At 40.1% G+C, this 15,240-nt stretch overlaps 1 protein-coding gene across 6 annotated transcripts in view; it reads left to right on the top strand.

Annotated features, from left to right (window-relative positions):
* Positions 1-14,760, top strand: part of LOC120032417 (zinc finger protein 883-like) — a 74,046-nt gene extending 59,286 nt beyond the window's left edge. For 3 of the 6 annotated variants that reach the window (XM_038978518.1, XM_038978516.1, XM_038978519.1), the window contains exon 3: positions 12,361-14,760. In XM_038978518.1, coding sequence (XP_038834446.1) covers positions 12,361-14,156 — 1,796 coding nt within the window. In that variant the 3' untranslated portion in view covers positions 14,157-14,760. Of the gene's footprint in view, positions 1-7,870; positions 8,031-10,564; positions 10,731-12,360 lie in introns of those variants that run through there. The other 3 variants (XM_038978517.1, XM_038978515.1, XM_038978521.1) reach the window with 3 other exon arrangements.
* Positions 14,761-15,240: the final 480 nt, after the last annotated feature.

Here is a 15,240-nt window from a genome sequence, read left to right as displayed (position 1 = left end):
TGTGACCAACAGATGCATACAGTTGAAGTCAGAAGTTTACATACACCTTAGCCAAATACATTTAAACTCAGTTTTTCACAATTCCTGACATTTAATCTGAGTAATAATTCCCTTTTTTAGTTCATTTAGGTTTAAGTTCATTTATTTTAAGATTGTGAAATGTCAGAATAATAGTAAAGATTAACTTTTATTTCTTTCATCACATACCCAGTGGGTCAGAAGTTTACATACACTCAATTAGTATTTGGTAGCATTGCCTTTAAATTGTTTAACTTTGGTCAAATGTTTCGGGTAGCCTTCCACAAGCTTCCCACAATAAGTTGGGTGAATTTTGGCTCATTCCTCCTGACAGAGCTGGTGTAACTGAGTCAGGTTTGTAGGCCTCCTTGCTTGCATACACTTTTTCAGTTCTGCCCACACATTTTTCTATAGGATTGAGGTCGGGGCTTTGTGATGGCCTCTCCAATACCTTGACTTTTTTGTCCTTAAGCCATTTTGCCACAACTTCAGAAGTATGCTTGGGGTCATTGTCCATTTGGAAAACCCATTTGCGACCAAACTTTAACTTCCTGACTGATGTCTTGAGATGTTGCTTCAAGATATCCACATAATTTCCTTTCCTTATGATGCCATCTATTTTGTGAAGTGCACCAGTCCCTTCTGCAGCAAAGCACCCCCAAAACATGATGTAGCCACCCCCGTGCTTCACGGTTGGGATGGTGTTCTTCGGCTTACAAGCCTCCCCCTTTTTCCTCCAAAGATAATGATGGTCATTATGGCCAAACAGTTCCATTTTTGTTTCATCAGACCAGAGGACATTTCTCCAAAAAGTACGATCTTTGTCCCAATGTGCAGTTGCAAACCGTAGTCTGGCTTTTTTATGGCAGTTTTGGAGCAGTGGCTTCTTCTTTGCTGAGGTGCCTTTGTGGGAGCTAATGTAATATAAATAGGTGTAGTTGCCATGCTGAAGTAGCAAGGACAAAAAGTACATTGGCCATAGGAAGAGAAGATGACACCCAGTACATTTGCTATTTATGAAAAGGGTAACATGCCAAAGAGTACATTAACCAAGGCCATAAGTACATTTATGACAGCTGGACATACTATTGTCAGAAGGACACAGGAAGGAGAATGGTAGCAGAATGACCAACAGGTGAAACATGAGCATGCAATGTATGTATTATTTTTGTATGAAGGGGTCCTGCCACCATTGTAATCTATCCGGAAGCAGATATGGGCATTATTGGGCGTGAACAAGCAAAGAACTCAGACTAAAAGATAATGGTGGCAGAAGGACTAAGGGGAGTAACTTAATTTACATATGGTGTTACGGATACAGGTTTCCTGTGTGTGTATTTCTTTTCTCTCCTTCTCCCCTCACAGGTGACAATCATCATTCCCCAATCAGTCGCTAATCAGAAGACACCTGCTCCTTTTCCCTTACCCAATCACAACCCCTTTCCCTTGGTTTAAAAACCCTGTCAGTTGTTTTCTCTGGAGAGCAATCTCTCTCTCAATACCATCTGTCTGTAGATCTCTTGTTTGGTTTTAGCAGCTACATGTCACTTTGTCCGTTATGCTGTGAGTTTTGTTTTGGTGTTTGACTGTTTGTTCATGGTGGGGAAGGGGGTACTAAGACAAGTTGCCCATGGGCATACACTACCCGTAGGTAAACTTTGTCTAAATAGAACTGGGCGGACCACCCTCTGTGTTTTTGGTTAGTTAGTTAGCTGTTGTTGAAGTAGGCTAGTTTAGGGGTGTTTTTGGATATTTGTTTCTTTCCTTAGGTCCAGCTCAGCCCCTTTTCCTGCCCCCTGTTTACTGTGTGTTTGCAAATAAACCCTGAGTGTTTGACGGTAATTTAGTTGTCTGTGGTTTTTGTTCTCACTGTTACTTTTTCACTGCTATAATTTGCATGAGTTATGTTACGGGTCTCGATACCATCCCCCTAGACTGCCGGGCCAAAAGGGATTCGTAACATAAGGGATGTAGTCATATGCTATATGTGTATAAAAGCAGAGCCAGTGCTCAGGGAAATCGTCTGTTTCGTGGACCAGCACGGCATTTGCTACTTTGTATTAAAGCCTAATTGAATTCACAAGTTCTTGTAAGAGTGACATATATCTGAGGCAATATTCTAGCTGTATGTTCTTAATGTTGTTGTTCAGCCACGACTCGGTGAAACATAAGCTATTAAAAGTTTATGTCCCATTGGTAGGATATACGTGCTTTCAGTTCGTCCCATTTATTTTCCAGCGATTGAGCGTTAGCTAGCAGGACGGAAGGCAAAGGCAGATTAGCCACTTGTCGCCTGATCCTCACAAGGCACCCTGATCTTTCTCCGCAAAATCTCTGTTTCCTTCTCCAGCGAATGACGGGAATCTGGGCCTGGTCGGGTAGTATATCCCTCCCGTCCAACTCATTGAAGAAAATTCTTTGTCTAATCTGAGGTGAGTAATCGCAGTTCTGATGTCCAGAAGCTCTTTTCGGTCATAAGAGACGGTAGCAGCAACATTATGTACAAAACAAGTGAGGAACAACGCGAAAAAAACAACAAAATAGCATGGTTGGTTAAGAGCCGGTAAGACGGCAGCCATCCCCTCCGGTGCCATCACTTCATTTTGATGCAGCACTCCATCACTCTTGTTATTGGTCAAATAGTCCTGATACAGCCTGGAGGTGTGTTTTAGGTCATTGTCCTGTTGAAAAACAAATGATAGTCCCACTAAGCGCAAACCAGCTGGGCTGGCGTATCGCTGTAGAATGCTGTGGTAGCCATGCTGGTTAAGTGTACCTTGAATTCTAAATAAAATACCGACAATGTCACCACAAAGCACAAAAGCACCCCCACACCACCTCCTCCATGCTTCATGCTGGGAACCATACATGGGGAGATCATCTGTTCACCAACTCTGTGTCTCACAAAGACACAGAGGTTGGAACCAAAAATCTCAAATGTGGACTCATCAGACCAAAGGACAGATTTCCACCCGTCTAATGTCCATTGCTCGTGTTTCTTGGCCCAAGCAAGTCTCTTATTATTATTGGTGTCCTTTAGTAGTGGTTTCTTTGCAGCAATTCGACCATGAATGCCTGATTCCTCTGAACAGTTAATGTTGAGAGATGTCTGTTAGTTGAACCCTGTGAAGCATGTATTTGGGCTGCAATCTGAGCTGCAGTTAACTCTAATGAACTTACCCTCTTCATGTAACTCTGGGTCTTCCTTTCCTGTGGGGGTCCTCATGAGAGCCAGTTTCATCATAGCGCTTGATGGTTTTTGCGACTGCACTTGAAGAAACTCAAAGTTCTTGACATTTTCCGTATTGACTGACCTTCATGACTTAAAGTAATGATGGACTGTTGTTTCCCTTTGCTTATTTGAGCTGTTCTTTCCATAATATGGACTTGGGTCTTTTACCAAATTGGGCTATGTTCTGTATACCACCCCTACCTTGTCACAACACAACTGGAAACCCAAAGGGTTCTACCTGGAACCCAAAAGAGTTCTCCTATGTGGACAGCTGAAGAACCCATTTGGAATCCTTTTTTCTAAGAGACTACCCTGCATGTGTCACAGGTGTAACCAAGGTCTTATAATGAGTGACATCCTCCTCGCCTCCTCCATGGAGGCTACACTGTTGCTCCTGGCAACGGCTCAAGGTTCTGAGCACGGTCGCTAGGCGACGGTCCAGGGCGGACAGGTGCAGCTCGTGGAGGGGCCACGGAGAATAGATGATCATGGACAAGTGAGTTCTTCATGACATCACAGACTGTACGGGGCAGGGAGAGAAGACACAGACAGATGCAGGAGGGTGGAACGACAGATCCTAGAGAAGGAGAAAGAGAGAGAAATTGAGTGAAAGTTGAGAAAGAAAAATAATATTTTTCATGTATCATGTTCTCTCCTCTAGCTGAGTATATATATTCATGATAACACAACTTATTGCGCCTTAATGTTTAATCATGTACCATGTTTTAGGATTGAGGGTTCATCTTTAGAGGGGCCTCCAAACCTGTGGTCCACACACAGTGTCAATGTTACAATCAGCTAACGTTAGTTAAACTTGTAGTCAGCACACAGTGTCAATGTTACAATCAACTAACGTTAGTTAAACCTGTAGTCAGCACACAGTGTCAATGTTACAATCAACTAACGTTAGTTAAACCTGTAGTCAGCACACAGATAGTGTCAATGTTACAATCAACTAACGTTAGTTAAACCTGTAGTCAGCACACAAATAGTGTCAATGTTACAATCAACTAACTTTTGTTAGCTAGCATTCGAGTGCTGACTGTTCTCAATGATTTGTGCAGTGTAAAAATAAAATTTTGGTAATTGGTGTAGCCTGACTACTGCAGTAGGCTACTGCTTGTCCATGTGTTAGCTAACAGCAAAAAACCCAGACGAGGGAAACTTGAAACCATTCAGGCAGCAGAGATGAGCTTGTCATTAGCTAGCTAACGTTAGCTTTATTGTAGCTATAAAGCGTTATGTTTATTGTTATTTATTTTATTGTATACAAGTTATATACATAGACAGAAGGGAGTTAGTTATAAATACAGTATATTTGTCTGTAGTTTAGAAGAAAGACTTACGCAGTGGTGTAAAGTACTTAAGTAAAAATACTTTAAAGTGTTACTTAAAACTTCTTCTGGCTGCAGGGGGCGTATTGACTAACTTGGAAAACTGTGCCCATTTCAAACGGCCTCGTACTCAATTCTTGCTCGTACAATATGCATATTATTATTACTATTGGATAGAAAACACTCTCTAGTTTCTTAAACCGTTTGAATTATTTCTCTGAGTGAAACAGAACTCCTTCTGCAGCCCACTTCCTGACAGGAAGTGCGTTTCTGAAATCGGAGGTCTCTGTTCAAGAGCTTGCCTATAAATGGGCATGACACGTATTGATATACATACAGGTCATACACCTTCCCCTAGATGTCAAGCGGAAGTGAGAGAAGAAATGAGTGGATTATCTTGCTCTGAAGTGGAATAAATCCTCTTGGAATGACTGGTCCGCCGTTTCCTGTATTTTCGAAAGCGCGAAGTTGAACCTGGAATTGCCTTCTGGAAAACCGTCGTTATAGGCGAATACTATCTCCGGCTTTGATTTTATTTGATACATGTCACAATATCATCGTAAAGTATGTTTTTTCAATATAGGTTTATTAGATTAATGAAATTTATTCGGGACGTTAGGCGTGTTGCGTTGTTTGACTTTGTTCACGAAGGAGAGCTTAGCACCACTTAGCCAGTGCGCTTGCTAATTCAAGAGGGAAAGAAGTCGTTCTTATTCCAAACAACGACGGTTCTGGACAAAGGACTCCTTGTACAACATTCTGATGGAAGACCACCAAAAGTAGGACCCATTTTGGGATGCTATTTCATATATCTGTCGAACTGTGCTATCGGTACCGTTTGCCTTGAAGCAATGCTGTTGTGTGTTAGCTATTGTAGTAAGCTAATATAACGCTATATTGTGTTTTCGCTGTAAAACACTTAAAAAATCGGAAATATTTTCTGTATTCACAAGATCTTCGTCTTTCATTTGCTATACACCATATATTTTTCAGAAAAGTTTTATGATGAGTATTTAGATATTTGATGTTGGTGTCTGTAATTACTCTGGTTGCTTCGGTGCTATTTTTGACGGTAGCTGTGATGGTAGCATCAATGTAAAACTGATTTATACCTCAAATATGCACATTTTGGTTGGATCTTGGTTAGTTAGGTTGGCTTTGTGCATGCTACCTGTGCTGTGAAAAATGTCTGTCCTTTTTTGTATTTGGTGGTGAGCTAACATAAATATACGTGGTGTTTTCGCTGTAAAACATTTTAAAAATCGGACATGTTGGCTGGATTCACAAGATGTTTATCTTTCAAATGCTGTATTGGACTTGTTAATGTGTGAAAGTTAAATATTTCTAAAAAATATATTTTGAATTTCGCGCCCTGCACTTGAGCTGGATGTTGTCATAAGTGTACCGACCTCGGGCTTGCAGCCTGAAGAAGTTTTAAGTCGTTTTTGGGGGGAATCCGTACTTTACTTTAGTATTTATATATTTACAACTTTTACTTTTACTTTTACTTCACTACATTCCTAAAGAAAATGATATACTTAGCAGTACAGAAAATGGTTCAATTCACACACTTATCAAGAGAACATCCCCGGTCATCCCTACTTCCTCTGATCTGGCAGACTCACTAAACACAAATGCTTTGTTTGTAAATTATTTCTGAGTGTTGGAATGTGCCCCTGCCTATCTGTACATTTTTAAAAACAAGAAGATTGTGCCGTCTGGTTTGCTTAGTATAAGGACATTTTAATTATTCATACTTTTACTTTTAATACTTAAGTATATTTGAGCAATTACATTTATTTTGATAGATAAGTATAGTAGAAACCAACTACTTTTAGACTTTTACTCAAGTAGAATTTTACTGGGTGACTTTCACTTTTACTTGTCATTTTCTATTATGGTATCTTTACTTTGACTCAAGTATGACAATTGGGTTCTTTTTCCACCACTGGACTTAAGTTTATTTTTGACAGGAGAATTACTTGTGAATTAGGTTTGATGCACCCATTGCAAAGACTTGCATAAACAGCTCTTTGTCCTATCTGTGCTAGTAGTGTACAGCAGCTGCCATTATAGCAGCAGTGAATGACCAGAAGTAGTAATTCTCAGACACCCCCTCACGAGAGGCCTATTCAGATAAGGAATTCTTATCACTTTACAAGGTCCCTGTAACACCTAAAGATTTTGCAATTGTTTTAGATGCCATTCCCTCAGGTGTTGCTTTGTTATTCAGGAACGTGTCAAGACCCTCAGAACCTACCTTCCATTAACCCTGTTGACTCATCAGTAGGAAAGATTTGTTTCTTTTTTGGTCCATTCAACAACAGAGCGATTACGAACCTTGTTTCAGCAGGATGTTGTATCTATACCTTATGTCATGCCTTATTGGAACGGATTTATTGATAATATCTGTTGGAAAAAAGTTTGGATGTTGCCACACACATACCTACTTATTAACAAAATTAAGGAAGTTTCCTTTTAAATTATTAATAAATATTATCCTGCTAACCACTATATGAAGAAGTTTAAGGAAAACATCAACTCAAATTGCTCCTTTTGTAATGACCACCCAGAAACAGTGTTGCATCTTTTTTTGGCATTGTATGCATGTAAGAAAACTGTGGCAAGACATCAGTAGATTTATAATTGAACTAAAATAATTGATTTATAATTGATTTATAATTGAACACATTTATGAAGATCTTACACTATTGTGGAGAGATGTACTGCTTGGATTCTTTACCTACGATAAAAATAACCTGAAACAATTATTCTTTATTCTTTTGGCCAAATTTCATATTCACAAATGTAAATTTACAAACGTGTTTTCTTACCTTACAAAAAGAAATTGAACTGTATTTTAAGACAATTAAAAACTCTACTAACAAAAAAGCTGTTAGAATTATAAGTGTATGTATGTCCCTTAAGGTCCTTGTGTAATGTGATATTGTACTTCCGTTGTATATTATTTATATAAACTTGTGTTCCCATATGTACTTCATGTATTGATTTGTTGTTAATAAAAGATACAATAAAAAAAAAAAATGCCTATTCAGATACTCCCTCTTTGCGCATGTGTTCCAAGTTACTGCCAGGCAAGGGTAGACGATAGCAGACTACAGGATTCTTAGCGAAATGCGGTGTTGAACGTTTTCTTGACTTTAATCGAATTGTATAGATCACGTAAAATGTTATCCAGGAACTTTCTGAAGTAATATTAGGCTACATGAGACGTTTATTTGTTTGAACTTAATTCCGTTTTGATATTGAAGTAGATGTTTGATTGCTCTGGTCTAGGGGCGCATCAGTTGCAGCCTTGAGAATCGAATTTTCTCTCCGCAAGTCCCAAGTCATTATCTGAACACTACAACAAAGTAGTTAAACTGTACTGTACCCAACAATATTTCATTCCATACAAAGAAACAATAGCTCTCACAATGGATCGGGTAAGTCTGGCTTTAACAGTATAAGTCTGCTGGTTTGTACAAAATGTCCAGGCCTAGTTCTCATAATCTTTGATCCTCCACTTCCTGTGCTCGGTTTAAACGGCTCAACAAAAAATACATCACGGTAAAACTTGTTGGGATTTTTTTTCTTCGTCAAAGTAGCCTACTACTATATCATGTTTAGGAATCTGTGACTATGAACTAATTATCTCTCCTTCCTCCCAAAGTGTTCACATTCCTTTCGAACACATTATCCATTATTTGACCAGATACTCAAGTGGCCGTTCTAACAAAGAAAATAAAGGTTTTCTTAAATGGAAGGCAATCGGTAAAGAGGCAAGATCAGGTGGGACCATTATAGCCAATGAGAGGGCAGACATGGGTGTTTCCACAGCCACAAACGTCTATATCGCATTTTCATTTATTCAAGGTTCGGGCAAAAAGTCAGAAGTGTTGTTAGGGTTAAAATCACATTTTAATAAGATACATTTTAGAAATGTGCGTGGTTTATGGCTTTGTTTGTGGTAACTAGTGACGTACAGGCACTACTACCATATTTTTTATTTATTTAACCTTTATTTAACCAGGTAGGCCAGTTGAGAACAAGTTGTCATTTACAACTGCTACCTGGCCAAGATAAAGCAAAGCAGTGCGACAAAAACAACAACACAGAGTTACACATGGGATAAACAAAGTACAGTAAATAACAAAATAGAAAATCTGTATACAGTGTGTGCAGATGAAGTAAGGAGGTAAGGCAATAAATAGGCCATAGTGGCGAAGTAATTACAATTTAGCCATTAACACTGGAGTGATAGATGTGCAGTTGAGGATGTGCAATTATAAACACTTGAATAAATACTGGTGTGCAAAAGAGCAGAAAAAAACAAATATGGGGATGAGGTAGGTATTTGGTTGGATGGGCTATTTACAGATTGGCTGTGTACAGCTGCAGTGATCGGTAAGCTGCTCTGACAGCCAATGCTTGAAGTTAGTGAGGGAGATATAAGTCTTCAACTTCAGTGATTTTTGCAATTCGTTCCAGTCATTGGCAGCAGAGAACTGGAAGGAAAGGCGGCCAAATGAGGTGTTGGCTTTGGGGATGACCAGTGAAATATACCTGCTGGAGCGCGTGCTACAGGTGGGTGCTGCTATGGTGACCAGTGACCTGAGATAAGGCGGGGCTTTACCTAGCAGAGACTTGTAGATGACCTGGAGCCAGTGAGTTTGGCGACGAATATGTAGCGAGGACCAGCCAACGAGAGCATACAGGTCGCAATGGTGGGTAGTATATGGGGCTTTGATGACAAAACGGATGGCACTGTGATAGACTGCATCCAATTTGCTGAGTAGAGTGTTGGAGGCTATGTTGTAAATGACATCGCTAAAGTCAAGAATCGCAGGATAGTCAGTTTTACGAGGGTATGTTTGGCAGCATGAGTGAAGTAGGCTTTGTTGCGAAATAGGTAGCCGATTCTAGATTTAACTTTGGATTGGAGATGCTTAATGTGAGTCTGGAAGGAGAGTTTACAGTCTAGCCAGACACCTAGGTATTTATAGTTGTCCACATATTCTAAGTCAAAACCGTCCAGAGTAGTGATGCTAGGCGGGCGGGTGCGGGCAGCGATCGGTTGAAGAGCATGAATTTAGCTTTACTAGCATTTAAAAGCAGTTGGAGGCCACGGAAGGAGTGTTGTATGGCATTGAAGCTCGTTTGGAGGTTAGTTAACACCGTTTCCAAGGAAGGGCCAGATATATACAGAATGGTGTCGTCTGCGTAGAGGTGGATCAGGGAATCACCCGCAGCAAGAGCGACATTGATATATACAGAGAAAAGAGTCGGCACGAGACAACAGGCCCTCCGATTTGACACCCTGAACTCTATCTGAGAGGGGGGCCAGAAGCTGCAGGGGGTGCAGAGCTGTTGGCCGGGGTTGGGGTAGCCAGGTGGAAAGCGTGGCCAGCCGTAGAGAAATGCTTATTGAAATTCTCGATTATCGTGGATTTATCGGTGGTGACGGTGTTTCCTAGCCTCAGTGCAGTGGGCAGCTGAGAGGAGGTGCTCTTATTCTCCATGGACTTTAGTGTCCCAGAACATTTTGGAGTTAGTACTGCAGGATGCAAATTTCTGTTTGAAAAAGCTAGCCTTTGCTTTCCTAACTGACTGTTTATATTGGTTCCTGACTTCCCTGAAAAGTGGCCTACTTTTACCAATACACTCCTAATAACCTAATCTTTACGAAATGTATATTCCATCAAATAAGGCAGAAGACAGATTTTGGGCCCAGTTATCTCTCTCGCTTCACCTCTTCCTCGCTGTTTGAAGGGAAATGACTGGTATGAGATATATGGTGGAAACTAGCCCATTCCTCCACCAGCCCAATGCTCTTATATTTGTGTGTTGTAGTGAACGATTGAACATTAAAGGAAAAAGGAGATATTCGAAGGATGCACCCAACTCAGAGGTTTAGACTGAATTAATACAATATTTGGTTTAATATTAATCTATGTTGAATACTTCTTGCGGCCAACAGGACAAATCTAGCCCGTCCCCCTCCACCCTCCAGGAGTCCCCAGGTCAATCGCCTCCCAGTACTTTACTGCTGGATCTGGTCGACTGCAGGAAAACACCAGGGCAGAGTGGAACTGAGAGAGGAGAAGAGGAACATGGAGATTTGATTTCATTAAGTAAGAACCATGGTGTGGATTAGACTACAGTCCGCTTCTGTAACAATTAATTGATGAGTTATATATTGATGAAAATATCTGGTCGTTCCACCCAATTTTAAGAAGTGTACCTTGGTAAAAAAAAAAAAAGAAGTTTGATTTCACATAATTTCAACATTCTGTCATGTCATAAAGAGCACGTGTTCAACTTAATAAAATACATGTTTTGCCATCTCAAGAGGTTAAATGAAAAATAAATACTATAGTAATAGCCAATGTGTCAAATAAAGTAACAGGGGACTAACCGTAACAGGGGACTAGTGAAAACAACAAAAACACTACATTGTTAAAATAGTCCTTTAAATCAGCCATGAATCTGCTTGTGACCGGGGGAATGGAAGCTAGTATTGTGCAACAGGGAGTAGTAATTGAATGCAATCTTAACAAAAAAAGTTATTGTTAAAACATTTCTAGCATGTCTGTGTCTGGATAGAAGGGTTGAGATGCTCAGTTTTCCACCACAAAACAGCAGAGAATTGTCAAAAAGAGTTGAACCAGCTCACCTGCTTTTACTCTGATTTGACTATTAGATGTTCAATGTTTCTTATGCAATTCTCCCCCCCCCCCCCCCTTTTTTGAAGAATAGTTTAACCATATTAAAACGAGTTCAGTTCATGTAACAGGGTTGACTTTAAAATGAGGCACAGATGTAAATTAATCACTAATTACATGAAATAAATCATGTTCAGAAATTACTGTCATTTCTGAACATTATTTATTTCATGTAATTAGTGATTAATTTACATCTGTCCCTCATTTTAAAGTCATCTCACCAAATAACTAGGGCTTTACATGCACACTAATCATTTCCTATTAAACTGATTAAGGCAGTAGGCTGAGTATGGCATTAGTCATGTAAACACCTTACTCTGCTGATCTTAATTGGTGTAAGGTCATAACAGAAGGAAGCATACGCCTTTAAAAACACCTGGTTTTCTGATCAATCTTTAGAATGATTAGGACATGAAACACTTTAATCAGAGTTATAGAGGTGTATTTCATCTGCATGTTCTAACACAAGCAGCGCCAGCTAACTTCTTTTGACCGAGTCCAGTGAGTTCAGGAAAAACTGAAAGTATGCAGCTTAGAAATAGTTTCACATATAAACTTTTTGTCCAAACTCGTATTCAAATATGCTTCTTTTTCTTTTAAACATGGTTGCTGTTGTAGAAAGTATATTTTGATTGCCAATTTTTAATTTATCAAAGTCCCATCAGGTAGCCTGATTTCAGATGTGTCGATGTAAACAGGTTTATTAGGGAAATTGTTCTTCTTTCCAAGCATGTCAACGTTTAAATAAAACTCCTATACTAATTGACTTCACAATAATCATATTATTCTGCGCTTGTAACCGTACTCAAAATGCTGAAATGTCACTTTAGCAAGTGTTTATTCATATTAAAATTCTGATGAATTGAATTTTCCATGTGTTCTGTATTAAAGGGCACTTTATTTAATATAACAGAGATTTAAAATTGAATTTTGCTGCACAATTATTACTGGAAAATATCTAAGGAACGCAAAAGGCATTCATTTCATGTAACGCCCCATCTGTTTATGGACCCATATTTTACAAAACTCATTCAATATCTTTGTTTCACAGGGGACATCCCTAATCGTTGCTCTCTTAGAGGGAGGGGCTTATCATCTGGGGAGCCTCAACAACATCATGATGCTGACAAGAAAGAGAAGAGTCTCTCCAGACCAGAACACCTCAAGAAACACCAGTATAGAGGTATAGGGAAGAAACCTCACCACAGCTGCTCTGACTGTGGGAAGAGTTTTGCTAAACAGAAGGATTTGAAAATTCATGAGCGGATTCACACCGGAGAGAAACCGTACCACTGCTCTCAGTTTGAGAAGAGTTTCGCTGCATCTAAAACCTTCAAATCTCATCAGAGAATTCATACAGGGGAGAGGCCTTACCCCTGCTTTGATTGTGGGAAATACTTCAATCAATCAGGAGACCTGACTACACACCAGCTCGTACACAAAGGAGAGAAATCTTATAGCTGTGATCAGTGTGGGAAGAGCTTCAATAAATCAGGAGCCCTGACTAGACACCAACGCATACACACAGGAGAGAAGCCTTATAGCTGTGATCAGTGTGGGAAGAGCTTCAATCAATTAGTACATCTGACCACACACCAACACATACACACAGGAGAGAAGCCTTATAGCTGTGATCAATGTGGGAAAAGCTTCAGTAATTCAGGAGCCATGACTAGACACCAACGCATACACACAGGAGAGAAGCCTTATAGCTGTGATCAGTGTGGGAAGAGTTTTGCTCAAAATTTCTCCCTGACTACACACCAGCGAGTACACAGAGGAGTGAAGCCTTATAGCTGTGATCAGTGTGGGAAGAATTTCTGGACGTCAGGACACCTGACTACACACCAGCGAATACACACAGGAGATAAGCCTTATAGCTGTGATCAGTGTGGGAGGAAATTCTATACGGCAGGACACCTAACTACACACCAACGCATACACACAGGAGAGAAGCCTTATAGCTGTGATCAGTGTGGGAAGAGCTTCAATCATTCAGGATCCCTGATTATACACCAACGCATACACACAGGAGAGAAGCCTTATAGCTGTGATCAGTGTGGGAAGAGCTTCAATCATTCAGGAGCCCTGACCACACACCAACGCCTACACACAGGAGAGAAGCCTTATACCTGTGATCAGTGTGGGAAGAGCTTCAATTATTCAGGAAACTTGACTGCACACCAACGCATACACACAGGAGAGAAACCTTATAGCTGTGATCAGTGTGGGAAGAGCTTCAGTCGATCAGGAGACCTGATTACACACCAACGCATACACACAGGAGAGAAGCCTTATAGTTGTGATCAGTGTGGGAAGAGCTTCAATCGATCAGGACCCCTGACTATACACCAACGCATACACACAGGAGAGAAGCCTTATAGCTGTTATCAGTGTGGAAAGAGTTTTGTTCGAGATTCCAATCTGATTGCACACCAACGCATACACACAGGAGAGAAGCCTTATAGCTGTGATCAGTGTGGGAAGAGCTTCAATCAATCATTAGAATTGACTAGACACCAACGCATACACACAGGAGAGAAACCTTATAGCTGTGAGCATTGTGGGAAGAGCTTCAATCAATCAGGAAACCTGACTAAACACCAACGCATACACACAGGAGAGAGACCTTATAGCTGTGATCAGTGTGGGAAGAGTTTTGCTCTAGATTTCACCTTGACTACACACCAGCGAATCCACACTGGAGAGAAACCTTACTCCTGTCTATGTGGAAAGAGCTTTGCTCATTCAGGGTCACTAAAAAAACACAAGGAAGCACAAACATGTTTTCTTTCATCTACCTCCTCTCCGGCACCTGTTCCAGATCCCTCAATACAGTTTCAATAGAAAACATATTGTAAAGAGTCATCCATCTCCCATTCTCTAACAGTTTACTAAGTCTGATTCCCATGGTAACCTGTGTAGATAATATGCAGCTCTGGATCCATATGTATCAAGTGTCTTGGAGTGGTGTGTGTGTGGAGTGGGGTGTTCAGAGCTGTATCTTATTTCAGTAACTCCTGTTATCCATTAAATAATGTAGAATGATGTTTCAAAAATAGGTTCATATTCATGTGTGAGAGAAATGTTGTCTGAAGAGAGAGCCTTGAATTGTACATCTTTCCTCATACAGTCATTGGTTCCTGTTGGTGCTGGGTAGAGATGTGAGGGGGGTCATTACCCCCTCAGACCTTTTGTCAGAAGGCCCAGAACATGTTCTATAATTTAAGATAGGAGACGGTGCCAGTCACATGCATTAACCAATCGTTAATGATGAATTAATTATGAAAAATGTAAATCATGCAAATATAACTTGTCTGTGTAAGCAGTATATAAGAGAACTAACGGGACTGCCCCGAAAGAGCTCCTGACCGACGTGTACTGTGGTGCATTAAGTTTGTTGGATACTCTCCAGCTTGCTGATAATAAAGAATGATTAATTTAAGTTTGACTTTGAGGCCCTGGTGGTAATTTTCAGAAAACATGTATTCAATACAAAAATACATTAAATCTATTGTCTTATGTGAAGGAGATGTGTTGCACTGCATGAGGCAAATGGTGGTCACACCAGATACTGACTACCTTTTTTAAGGGATCCGTGACCAACAGATGCATATCAGTATTCCCAGTCATGTGACATCTATAGATTAGGGCATAATTCATTTATTTCAAATGACTGATTTCTTTATATGAACTTTAACTCAGTAAAATCATATAAATTGTTGCATGTTGCATTAATATTTTTGTTGAGTGCAATAACACTTGGGTCAGAACTGTTTCAACATGACTTACACCCATCAGAGTATCTGTGCTGTGAAGGGCTTTAACAGTGGAACTGCCCTGCACATATCAACATCCAAGTTATCATGTAGTCTCAGAACCAAACTGGTTTAAAACCTCTCAGCGCACGGTCTAGTTTCCTGAATTTCCG

Source organism: Salvelinus namaycush, chromosome 39 (genome assembly GCF_016432855.1).
Source record: "Salvelinus namaycush isolate Seneca chromosome 39, SaNama_1.0, whole genome shotgun sequence".
NCBI lineage: Eukaryota > Metazoa > Chordata > Actinopteri > Salmoniformes > Salmonidae > Salvelinus > Salvelinus namaycush.
Note: the sequence above shows the minus strand (reverse complement) of the source record. Positions and strands in the feature narration are given on the sequence as shown.